Here is a 12500-nt window from a genome sequence, read left to right as displayed (position 1 = left end):
TCCCTTTCGAAGCACTAGCCTACACATCGCTAAGATGTAGTCATGTTTTCACTTCTTTGCCGAATGGGAAAAAATTTATTTATGAAACACGCTCTGATCAGTTTGTCCGTTAAGGGCTTCTTAAGGGGACCCGTGGTGCATGTAGGTGGAAATAGCTCATTCATTGTGTAAGATCTTTATTCACCTCTATTTATGTATATTATATTGCATTTCTGTCAATAGATTCTCCCAAAAAATTACCATTTTATGAACAAAATTACATGAAATCATTTTAAAATGACAAAACGTAAAACCCTTCCAACTGTTGGAAGGATTGTCAACAACGCCTCTTCTGTCATTCTGGTCCACTGCGGTAAATTACGTGTTTTTCAGCTCACACTCACGGGTCGTGGTTCATCTGAAATAAAATGCTTAAAAGACTCATTTTCCTCTCCTGTTCCATCAGAAGCCCAAAGGAGCTACATCTCTTTCAGGTACAGTAAAAAGGAATAATAGATCTCTGTGAGGGGCTGTGGAGGAAGCCCATGTGAATAGTGCTCCCTAGCTTTTCCTCCTGCAGGTATTGATTGCCTCATGCCTGTCCCCTGCCTACAAGTTACGGGGGAAGATTCGGCGTGCTGCAACAGGAGAGACAGACGAGAAGGATGGTTGAGGCTCTGGGAACAAACTCCACTCAGTGTCCCTCAGGAATAAAGGCTAGTTTCAATAAAGATTCATCAGCTCTTTCTCCACTACACTGATCTCAATATTCTTCAGTTTCTCAAATCTGCAACGCCCTCTCCCAATCCAATCCTGTGGCCTACCATCTCCTCGGCTCTGTGAAGAAACGCGTCGACTGAAGAAGTGCACCTGACTTGTGTGGTTAATGACACCTCAGCAAGCTATTGGTTTGTCATGGCCCTTGCGTGTTTTTCTCTCTGTTGCGCCTCCATCTTCTTTTTCCTTCCATTCCTTGACATTGTTTCCTCTCGCTCTCTCTCTCTCTCTCTCTCTGTCAAGCACAGATTTATTCTGCCTGTGATGTGTGGAGAGGGGAGCATTGTGAGTGCTCAGGGATAGGGTCAGTTGGAGGGAGGTGTGTGTACAATAAGAGATAAGATCATGGCTCCCCGGGGGCTTGTTTGGCCCTGTACCCGATCCATCAAACGCATGCTCCTGGTGCCAAGGTCAACTCTAATGAGCATTTGCTGGGGTCTTTTTCTCGGTACCCCACACCCCTCTACCTCTGTCTCGCTTGGTTTCTTTCACATGCATACACACACTCACTCACACACACATAGTTTTTGAAAATCCAGAAATACCTGTACAGTTCACGAGAAGCCTCCCTATACACTGACTCATAAAGTAAATACTGAATACAAATCTGTAGGTGTTGAGAAAGTACTAGTGTAAATTTCATTCCGTTGAAGGTCTGTCATTTTTAACCGTTATAATAAAATACAAAAATAAAAGACTCAGTTAAAACTGCTTCAGTTACATTTTCTTGCAGTAATTGTTTGACATTATGCTTAAGTTTGATATTAAAATGTAAATCAGATGACTTTATTGTCTTTATAGGCTTTCTGAATGCCTAACTCCTAAATTGTGTGTTTTCTTTCACTTAGTTTAAACATATAATAAATAACAAAAATGGGTACCATCCCGGTTCGGTTTCATAAGATTCTTCAAAATATCTTCTTTTGTGTTCTGCAGAAGAAAGTCAAACAGGTTTGAAAAGACAAGTGGGTGAGTAAATGATGACATTTTTGGGTGAACTATCCCTTTAATATCTGATTTAATAAATCTGTATACTTTTCACATTCTATCTGTTCTTATTCTATCACTTGCATCATTTTGTTTATCTCGAGATTAAGGAGCAGATATTCAATCCTGGTTAGGGAAGATTTAAGACAGTCTTTATGGTTTCTTTCCCCGCCCTGGAGCGCTAGATGATCATCTTTGCTTACAGAATGAAAGGCGAGTGTGCTCTAAAACATGTGGTGTGCACTAATGAAGCAATAAAAGTCACGGTTGGGGGCGAGGGGGGGGGGCGGTCCTAACAATGACAGGTGTGATAATTATGATGTTCTGAACTCTCATTTTACCTGCACATTGCAAAATATTTCGACCGGATTAAATCTAAGGGACATGAAATGGGGATGATGGACTGCACATGTACATGCTACCAAAATGCATTATATAACAAGACAATCATCATCTCCAAACCCCAGCACAGTGTTGACTAAGATACAAAAAACATCTATACACTGACTTAATGACACACCTTAAGTATGCTCTACTGACCACTTCATACCACACTCCCTCTGTCACTGTCTCCCGCCAGTCTCTCCAATGACTTCAAAGTAACATTTTTCAATGATTAATTGTTCTTCAAAAATTCTCCCAAAAGCCCTGACAGAGAGGCTAAAGATGAGGGGCAGTGCTCTCTGCCACCCCCTGTAGGCCAGGCTATACGGGGCATCTTTCCCTCTGTCCAACAGCTTGTGTGTGTCTCCCAGTGGCAGCTGGATGGGACCACCAGCCGCAGCAATGCCCACCCACCCCATTATTCTGTAATGGCTGTGCAATGGGTTAACATTGAACTCTGAACTCTTAATGAAAAACCACCTTGGCTGTATTCCTTCTATGCATTTCTTTGACCTTAGGAATGGAGAGAATGGTTTACATTTGAAAACAGGCACAAAGGAAAATGATAAATGCCAAAAGAGTAGAATTGGATTTTTGACAATGTAGTAGTAGAAATTCAGTCATCATGAACCAACTAACGACAAACACAATGTCGATATTCAAAACAGCTGAAACAGTTAAAGCTTACCAATGTCAAACTTGAATAAATGCTTCTGAATGCTTCATCTATGCTACGGATTACACACAAATAAACTGTATAGTTCTTGAGAGCTGAAGAACTTTTTGACTTTTCCTCTTTTGAAGCAACAAATAAAACATTTCAGTTCATTTGAAATCAAATAAAATATCGGCCATAATATTATTTGAAAAACATAACCTAAACAGGAATTAGAAATGTTGCCTTTGCAATGAAATACATTTAAATTGAGGAAAATGTACTAAAACCGAATTACTAACTAAATAAATAAACTTGAACAGAAATAAGTATGAATTTTACAAAAATAATTAACAGAAATAATGAAATTACAAAATCACATTACAAAATAGCTAAAAATTAAATTGAAATTGACACGAAAACTTTTGGAATTCCATTGCAATTCATAAACTGAATTAATAAAACTGAAATATCTCTAACAACAAAGCTAATAGCTCTTAACGTTGAGATTTCCAGCTTCAAATCACCTTGTGCAAACATTGTAGTTTAAAACTAAATGGAACAGACTTGTTCCTGAACTGCATGACATAAAAGAGTGCCTAACATCTGTTCTTCGCTGAAGGTGGTCACATTAAAGTAACATGCCCCTCCCACCCAGTACTAGAAATATATGTTCTTTCATTTGTTTGTATCAAGCCTAGCAAACAAATACAATGTTTTTCAAAAAAGTCTATCACTTTGCTGAACACTGTGATTTCAGACTGCTGTTGTATAAAGTGATACCCAGCTGCAGAGATGAGAGGTAAAAAGGTGTTTTTTGTACTTTGTGGAGTGGTTGTAGCAGAAGTCAGGTAAGGTCAGCTCTTCCTCTGCTTCAGTCTCGGAGGTATCACCATATCAATATCTCTCTGAGCGTGCATTTTTGAGAAGAAACACTCGAAGTGATGAGTGCGGAACAACCTCAAGGCCTCCTGAGACCAAATCAAACTCTGTGTTTCCTGTAACCTCAGCACCCTGGGAAGTGACCGCACATGCGCGGCGCACACAGAATAACGACGACCCGCTCTTCTCTGTCCAACGATGTGAGCCACTGCACCGGGTGGTTTTACACAAAGTGATGATTTCTTTGTCAAACACTGTTTCGATACACACACTCTCACACACAGCACTTTTTCCCTGAAGCAATCCGCGGCCCCCAATCCACTCTGCCTCACCCCACCACGGCTAGGCCTCCAATTAAATCAAAAGTGGTTTGTTTTTATTGGTGTTTTGCGCTGACAAGTGGGCTATCATCCTGACGACTCTACCTGTCAGTGAACAACTGAAAATCCTCAGTTGACAATGCCCAATGCTTCCAATTAGGAGAGAATCAGACTCCTGGCGTGCTAGCGATCTTTCCACCCTCCCCCAAGGCCCTTCCTTAAAGCCCCCCTCCACCCCCATCTTTCGGCACTCGCCCCGCCAGCTTCTGCCATTTCTCTCTCTCTTATTCTTGCTCCCTTCATAATTTTCCCCCTTCGTTTTTTTAAGGTAGGTATATCTCCTCGGCAAATTACTGACACAAAACAGGGTGGCGCACTCGCGGTCTCGAGCCCAAGTAGTGGCGGTCCCGAGCCCCCTGTCAGCTTTAATGAGCCAATAAAGGTATATTTCTCCAGCATGAATGCGCTAAAGTCTTTCTTGTGTGACAGCTGACTGGGAAATGTGAGTGTTAACCTTATAAAAGATTCAGTGGTTCTCATTATTTTCTGTCAAATCTCGCACCTGATGGCTTTAAGGTGCATCATTTGCATTGCTGACTGGCCCAGGGTGTGCCCGTTTTTTTCTGTACAATGTTTGTTAGTTTGTTGACTGAAGTCAACGCTTCTTTCCTTACGGAGCTTTTTATCAGAAGGCATGCTTTGCCAAATGTTTCAAAATGACAGCGACGCCAAAGTTTATCCAGAAGCGACACACCGTTTTCCTGAACATATCTAAATATACTTTTAACAAACATGGAACAGAATAAATAAATGAAATTCAAAACATTGTTCTCACCTGAGGTGACGACGAAGGCTGGGAGGAGATGAAGCAACTTTGAAGTTGCTTGCCAGTCATCTTTCCTGCATCTTCTTCAAATCTTAAAATAATCAGTAAACAAACATTAAATACAAGTGTTTTTTTGTGACAGATTTTCAAAAGGCATTCCTGTGCATCACCATTTGCTGTGTCAGCTTCCTAAAATGTCTTTACACACATTGCACACACTGCTCAACACGTGTAACAAGAGATTCACTGTGATTGGGTACAATATTTTGCAGTGTTTGTGCGACCAGATAATTAAATCATTAATAATGTTTTCCGTATTAATCTAATAACAAAATACACAAATAAATTAGATTTGACCATATTTGCTGTAAATTATTTGAAATTGTTTTATAAATTTTTGATCATGAATAGAGAACATCAATGCTTAAACATTAAATATATTATCATTAATATCACCAACTGTTATTCTGTTGTTCATTGTATCTTATCTATGCTAAACTGTGCAGCCGTATACAAACATTTAGAAAAATGATCACTCCTATTGCCTAAAGCATATTGCCATACATACATATTATTAAACTACATTTTAAAATTCAGTATGTTAAATATTAAATGTTCAGTATGTCATATTTTTTTTTAACACGATCCTTTTGAAACCTTTAATATGCACTGCATAATTCTAAAATGACCCCACTAGAAATCACACCACAATATTTTATGAGTTTATCTGGGCTGGTAAATCCCAAGCCATATTGCAAAATGTAGCAGGTGTTGCATGTAGTCTTTGAATGAAAAGACTGTTTAAGTCATTCATTCTTCTAGACAGGTTGGACAATTCAAGAAAATACAAATGCAAAGCAGAACCCACACCAGGCTCAAGGCACAAGGTATTTAAAGTGACAGCTCACCCAAAATGTGTTCTCTTGTTTATCCAAAACTTATGAGTTTGCTTTGTTCTGTGAAACATAAACACATATATTTGGTAGAATGTAAATGACTTGGAAACCTCAATCACTTCTCAGTTTTACATTTCTCAGTAAATGAAAATGGATCTGCATTTAACATTCTTCAAAATGTTTCCGCCTTAACTTCAATTATAAGAAACTTAACATGAGGGTGAGTAAATAACAATAATATTAACAATAATAACAGTATTTTCATTTTATGGTGCCAGTAAGAACTTTAAAGCTGACTATTAAAGCTGACCAATAAAGTTAAATGAAAAAGAATTACTGTTCTCTTTAGTGTCCACACATTAATTTAAACAAAAATGCACCTGTTGAGCTCAGAGGCCTAAATGTTTATAAATACAACCCCAAATGTAGACGGATAGCCTATCTGATTGTCTGGCACAGATAGTTGAAAGAAACCAGCAAAAGAAAGAATCCCCATTGCACACAGTGGGCACCTTTAAATGGGAGTCTAAACTAAAGTGAGTGTGCATGCACCCCGCCTCATTGTGACAGCTTGCAGCCGCGTTGACGCCCCCATGGGAGCGGAGAGCGGATTCACTAACCTGCCGTTGTCTGCGACCGAAGAGCGCTTCCAATCTGCTGTTCTTATGGGGGGCTCGATTATTGGGACCTGTCGAAAAAACACGAGGGGCTAACTGTTTGAAAAAAAAGACGTGAAAGGGAGGACAATAGTATTTCATGCATGTTAGGGTTTTGTGTCACGCTGGGCATTCAGAAAGAGCAGTCGCCCTCATTATTGCTCGTTAACATCGTATACATTACCATTAGATACTTGTTATGAACTTAACGACATGGTTGTTCTATAATCGCGTTTTGTGCTTTAAAAAGTGAAAAGAGAACTAAAGTAAAGCGAGGGGACAATGAAACAGACTGTCTCGAGTTTAGGGTCTAAAGAGGCTAAACCTGTTCTGAATTAATTTGAGATCTTGGCTTAAAAACATCAACAGTGGATGCTTATTACATTTGTGATATTTCGTTGTTGTTATTTTTATAATAATATTAGATTAGGCTGACTGTTGTTTGTAATTGGGCCTATAATAATGTTAAAAAGGAACAAGGAAACAAATAACATTTTATTATTTTATTATATGTGCGAGGCTTATTTATTTAAAAAGGGTGAGTGGAATGGAAAAATATATTAATATATATAGGCTTACTTGTTTTTATTATTATTTAAATAGACATGATTATACAATAAATTATTTAAAAATAATATTTTAGATATTTTCTTTACGATTTTTAGCTTCTGAAAAGCGGAGTACTGAAATGTGCTGTGGACAAATGTAAGATTCCTTGTGGAAATGAAACTGAAATATTGTGTTTATTTTTCTTTTTACAGTTTAATATGTATTTAATGCCTTCAGGCCAGCACAAAATTACACAAAGTCTGATTAAATAACGCAATTAAAACTAAATTGCTCAACATCAAAAATTGAACTTTAAAGCCCATAGAGCACGATTGAAAATTTTTGAGAAAGTGGTCAAGACTCGATTCAACGTGCAGGCTCTGTGGAGAAGAGAGAGAGGACCTCCCCACTCCTCATAATAACCCCATTATAAGCCTCATCAATGATGTAATGAAAGCAAACACTGTGAAAATTGCTGTAAACAGTTGGATCTGAGTCTCCTAATGAATTCAGTGTCTCTTTTAATCAAAGTGGGCAACCTGCGGGGAGGGGTTTAGTAGCGTTGGGGGTGGGGGGTCCTGTTTCCTCTTCGCGAGCCAGTCAACACCCCAAAACACCTCCTAACCAATGGAAGCGAGTCGCTTGGGACTCACGTGGAAGGGGTGCCCTTAAAAACCTAGCCAGTGAGTTTTGCACAAGTTCGTTTTAGGCTGTATCTGTCGCGCTTTTGACTTTCGGTTTCCCAATGTGTCTATTTAACCCGCATTACCTCATTTGCGCTTCAGTGTTCTCACGGCATTTTTGTGCTCTCTGCCGTCAAACGATTTCGTCTCTCGCATTGCATCACCTGCTCTGGCACAGAATGCGCTTGCCTCTTCCAGCCGGATTCAACTCTTCTCACCACTGCGAACTACCTTTGAACTGATTAAAATTTGAACAATCGCCTGCTGAAAAGGCGCCTAGTGCAAGGCTTGAGTTTGCGCGAGTGTTTATCCTGCTTTGCTTCTGTCCGTGGTGCTGAAAAGCGCTCCCGCTCCAACCTTGTGGTTTTATACTAACGATCGAGTGTTCCTTCAGAATAGCTCTTTTGAAATAATTTGATAAATAATTCAAAGCTACCGTCGATGTAGCCCGAGAAACACCACAGCTAAAAAAATTATAATTATATTCGCCAACCGAGAGTATATTTAAGCTGTATCGATTTTTTTTCGGGAAGAAGAGACAGGCTTAAAAAAACAAAAATTCTGGAGGCAGGGACTGTGTCGTACAAAACCTTCACAAGCGAGATTCTTTTCTTTTTTAACTTCGAAAACTTCTTAAGGAAGAAGAAAGTTTTTTTTCAGACAGGGGATACATGTCTCATTTCCGATTCAGCTTTGGATTTTCCTCCTGGATAGGTCGCTATTAACTCAATTCTGCACGCGCCGTTCACGTTGAACTTGGTAAAACACAGATGATCATCTGAAAAGGAGCTCCACAGAAGTAGCAGTGTGGCGATGGAAGCGTCCACGAACGGGTCCAGTTTTGGAATCGACTCCCTGTTATCCCACAGGCCTGGAAGCCCTGTCATTGCGAAGGGGGACAGTTTGGTAGGGGAATGCCGCTCCCCGTTGGAGTTCAGCCCCAGGTCAGACTTAGAGAGCGGTTGTTCTTCTCCTCCGTCACCGAGGCGAGAGTGCGGTGAGGATGCGGCGCAGAGACAGGGTCACCCACTCGGGCTTGGGTCCCATTTGCAGCACGGACCGATGTCAGCTGGATCGCAACCTCGGACTGTCACTTCATCCTTCTTAATAAGAGATATTTTGGCTGACTGTAAACCCTTAGCGGCTTGTGCCCCATATTCTAGTAATGGCCAACCTACACAAGAGACGGGAAGACTGGCATCCAAAATCGCGGACGACTTCATTGAAAAGATCCACAGTAACTCGTCGTCCGACAGTGAATACAAAGGTAAAAACATACTCATGCTTGATAATTCAATAACAAGCTAAATGTGATGCATTTCCATGCAGTGGTTCTATTAAAACAGTTGCATGGCAGTTTCCTTTCTCTCCAGAATCTTTGCATATACGACTGTAAATGAATTGGGAATAGACATTAAAATAAAACTATAATAATAACAGAACAATGATACTACAACAATACAAAAATTTATATTAATTTGTGTGGCGTGTGATAAATTAATAACACATATTGTTGCATACGATTATTATTATTACACATAACAGCAGGACACTAAAGGACATCACATTATCAGCTAAATAATGTGATACCAAATAAAGCATATGACCTTCAATAGTTTACTCAAACAACAACAAAACAACAACAATTCACTAAATTAAACGAATCATTGATAAAGTTAAGTATTGTAAATGTTTTGATACATTACTTTTTACTTTTCAGATGTAGGGTATTTTAGTTTTAAATGCACTATTGTACTGTTTTTATTTAAATGCAAGGCATGGGAAGTTGACAAAAACAAACACACATCAACAACAAGACCTGCTCATTAAGGGTGAAATTACATCGGAGGACAAAAAGGGTCTGACAGGCCGTTTCCTGTGATATATGATTAGGTTGATGCATGATGCAGGCTCCTAAAATAACCACGTAATGTAACCATAAGATAAATTATACGTTATCATTATTGTTAATAATAATGTTGTACGTTTTGTTAGTTGTTAGTAGACTGACATTGTTGTTGCTGATGCCAATAATATGGTAAACCGTTATCGTTAGAATTAAGCAAGGCTCGTGTAAGTAGGGCATGATGGGTCTTTGCATAACTGTTTACTTCAACCTTCAGCTATGATTCCAAATATATTGGCACTTTTACATAATATTATTATCTTGGCAAGTCTATAGGCTGGACCAGAGCGCCATGATCGAAATTAATGCTCTCTAAATCAAAGTAGGCTAATTCCATCTCTGGAGCGCTTGTAAGGAGCGTGTTCGCCGCTTTGATTTCTGCCTTTCCACCCCTTATATTTCGGGGATTTGATGCAATTTGTCCCAGTGCTAATCAGATTTGTAACGCGCGGGGTTGGTCCGCTCTTTATTTCGCTCTCATCCCCGGCTCTGTGAAGTTTCTACGGTCTCGGTTGAAAGGTTCCCATCCCTTGTGGCTCAATTAGCCGGATTATTGTGCTCCTTGAGAGACGACTCAACTACTCGACTGGCAAGATCTCTTGCGTCGTGTTTCTCTCTTTCTTGGCTCAGAGAAAAAAGGAGTTTACTTTGGAAAAAGATAGAGGGCTGAATTAAAAATCGCAGCTCTCAGATTAAAGTTCTGGAAATAAAATAAAAAAATCTGAAAAATGCATGACAGAATTACAGGTTTACAGTATTTAGAAGGAATCCTTTGACCTCCTAACATCTGATGTGTTGCCAAATGGTATATCCAGCTTCACCATAGAGTCATAGAACTCACATACACTCTCACTGATTTCAGTAACAGTATCAAATAACTTATAATAATCACTGCCTTTCTATAATGTGATATTCCAGTGAAAGAGGAGGGGGACAGGGAGATCTCAAGCAGCAGAGACAGCCCGCAGGTCCGCCTGAAGAAGCCACGGAAAGCGCGGACTGCATTCACCGACCATCAACTTGCTCAGCTAGAGCGCAGCTTTGAGCGTCAAAAGTACCTGAGTGTGCAGGACAGAATGGAGCTGGCAGCATCTCTCAATCTGACCGACACGCAGGTGAAAACCTGGTACCAAAACAGGAGGTAAGAATCCCAAAATTCAAACAGTGCACTTCCACCAAAATAAAAACAAAATGTAGAACAAATGAATAAATATTCTATTTAGATGATTTGATATCCACGTATTGATTGTTTATTATATGCAGCATTGTATCATTGTAAAATATCAACGTGATTCCATTCGTGAGTGCAACTCATTTAAAATGATAAAAAAGGTTATGGCAAGTCTATATTATTTTTATTTGCTTATGCAGTTTTAAGCGGGCGTGTGTAACTACACCTGCTATACACAATAACCTTTGGATAAAAGCGTCTGCTAAATGAGTAAATGCAAACCTTCAAGTGAAGGTTGCAGCTTTACTTCAGTAGGACCACAAACATAGGAAAAAAGAATCAAGCAGTTTAAATCGTTTAAAATTATAGTCTTAAATACTGATGTGAAACTAGGAAAGGACTTATTATGCCCTTCTGCTTTTTGTTTTCCTTATGTTTTTCCAATTGCTACCATTGTTTACCTCGTTTGTAAGTAGCTTTGGATAAAAGCGTCTGCTTAATGACCAAATGTAAATGTTAAGGAGCAATAACGAAAAAATGTAAACGCAAACGAGATACACGAGAAATTGTACGACAAATAAAATAGATCAAAGTATTATTATACTTTTACTTATAAATATACATTCACACTGTATACATTATATAAATACTGCACCAAGCTGGATAATGAAACGAATATCGAGCCATTAACGAAAAGTCAAAATATTTCGTTTATCTAATTTGCTTATTATTGCTGCCTTATTATCAATGAGAGGCAGCATGTTTTATTTTGAGAAACTTTATAATAACTTTCATCAGACACATGGCCATCATAGTGTGACATATGGCGAGGCGTAGTGTACGTCTGTTTGCCAGTTTCACATTTATCAGCCAATGCCATGTAAAAGGCAAAGATTTGCAGTTTTCCGAGCTTGTCCTATGTTTTCGTAAAATTAATTCGCCGTATTATATTAAAACTATCCTTAAATTTTATTTTTTTAAATAAACTATTTTAAAAATCAAAATGATTTGGTAGTATGTGATTGCAGGAGATAAATCAAATAGTGCTGATTTAACAAGCTTTGTTTGTGGGTTTAGTTTTTATTCCTCTGAACTCTCGTACAATGTAATGCATAATTTGTCAAATTTTATGTTTAATTTTCTTTATTTGTGTGAATTGAATTTAAACGGCGTTTACATTTCACGTTTAACTGCACTAATATGGCCTTGTTTTCTTTCTGAATAAAGGACAAAGTGGAAGAGGCAAACGGCGGTCGGACTTGAGTTATTGGCGGAGGCTGGAAATTATTCGGCCCTGCAAAGGATGTTCCCCTCGCCGTATTTCTACCCTCAAAGCCTGGTGTCGAATCTGGACCCTGCAGCAGCGCTTTACTTATACAGGGGACCTTCGGCACCCCCGCCGGCGCTGCAGCGTCCTCTCGTTCCCCGGATTCTCCTGCACGGTCTACAGGGCGCCAACGAGCCGCCGCCGCCAATGCCACTCCTCTCCGGTGTGCTACCCAGACCAACACCACCACGATGAGCGGCACGTTTAGGACTCATTTTAATACATGGCAGCTTTGAACTCCATCAAAAACAATGTCACTGGTGACAAAAAATATTCGAGGTATTACAAAGCCACAAAACATCACAGGCGAAAAGTGGTTAGAGACATTTTTACTTACTTACTTACAGTGTCAACCTATTTAATTAATTATTTATTTTAATTTTGTTTTGAATTTATGCGTAGAATTGTTTACCCAAAACACAGATAAAAAATGATATAGCCTACAGAACGCAATAATGACGAGTCATAAAACTACAGGTGAACTTCGGTTCACCAAAGTATT

The 12500-nt window shown here is 39.2% G+C and overlaps 1 protein-coding gene across 1 annotated transcript; it reads left to right on the top strand.

Annotated features, from left to right (window-relative positions):
• Positions 1-8407: 8407 nt before the first annotated feature.
• On the top strand, positions 8408-12193 carry barhl1b (BarH-like homeobox 1b; the record flags this gene model as incomplete). The annotated part of the gene is made up of 3 exons (XM_079487238.1): positions 8408-8861; positions 10419-10641; positions 11899-12193. 3 exons carry the CDS (start codon positions 8408-8410, stop codon positions 12191-12193), a joined length of 972 nt encoding a protein of 323 aa, XP_079343364.1.
• Positions 12194-12500: the final 307 nt, after the last annotated feature.

The sequence above is a fragment of the Barbatula barbatula genome (assembly GCF_947034865.1).
Source record: "Barbatula barbatula genome assembly, chromosome: 22".
Lineage (NCBI taxonomy): Eukaryota > Metazoa > Chordata > Actinopteri > Cypriniformes > Nemacheilidae > Barbatula > Barbatula barbatula.
This window is presented reverse-complemented; position numbering and strand designations above follow the sequence as displayed.